Consider the following 716-nt stretch of genomic DNA (forward strand, 5'->3'; position numbering starts at 1 on the left):
CTGCTGCTGCAGCAGCAGCAACTGCTGCTGCTGCTGCTGCTGCTGCTGCTGCTGCTGCTGCTGCTGCTGCAGGGGCTGCTGTCTCCTGCGTCTCCAGCCAAAGGAAGAAAAAGAGAACATTAAACAAAAATTAATAAGAGACAAACCCCTACCTACAAACGGCAGCAGCGGCAGCAGCAACGAGCCCTCGCACCACCACACATACTGCAGCAGCAGCCGCAGCAACGCGGATTCAGCAGACAGCACAAACACTCCTCCTCCTCCTCCTGCTGCTGCTGCTCCTGCTGCTGTTGCTGCTCCTGCTGCTGCTGCTGCTGGTGGTGCTGCTGGTGCTGCTGGTGGTGGTGGTGCTGCTGCTGGTGATGCTGCTGATGCTGAGGCCGGAGCAGAGACACCGCCTGCTGCTGCTCCTGCTGCTGCTGCTCCTGCTGCTGCTGCTGCTGCTGCTGCTGCTGAGGATTGTTGAGAGCCTATATACGAGCTGTTGGGGTAGCAGCAAGGACACAGCAACCGCTGCTGCTGCTGCCGCTGTTGCTGCTGCTGCTGCTGCTGCTGCTGATGGTGGGGGAGGCCGCGCACTGCTGCTGCTGCTGCTGCTGCTGCTGCTGCTGCTTCTTCCTGCTGCAGCATTGCTGTTGCATGCTCAGCAACATCTACACACCAAAGAAAAGAGGAGACGCTGCTGCATGCATATAAAGGGAAAAGGAGACAGTAGC

General features: G+C 58.9%; 1 protein-coding gene across 1 annotated transcript in view; it reads right to left on the bottom strand.

Moving 5' to 3' along the window:
* Positions 1 to 630, bottom strand: part of EMH_0035560 (uncharacterized protein) — a gene marked incomplete at both ends in the record, with an annotated part of 1,325 nt that extends 695 nt beyond the window's left edge. The window contains 2 exon segments of the mRNA XM_013494984.1: positions 1 to 85; positions 157 to 630. Of these exon segments, the coding sequence (XP_013350438.1) occupies positions 1 to 85; positions 157 to 630 (559 nt within the window).
* Between the last annotated feature and the right edge of the window lie 86 nt (positions 631 to 716).

This window comes from Eimeria mitis, genomic scaffold, assembly GCF_000499745.2.
Source record: "Eimeria mitis Houghton genomic scaffold, Emh_scaff1371, whole genome shotgun sequence".
Taxonomy (NCBI): Eukaryota; Apicomplexa; class Conoidasida; order Eucoccidiorida; family Eimeriidae; genus Eimeria; species Eimeria mitis.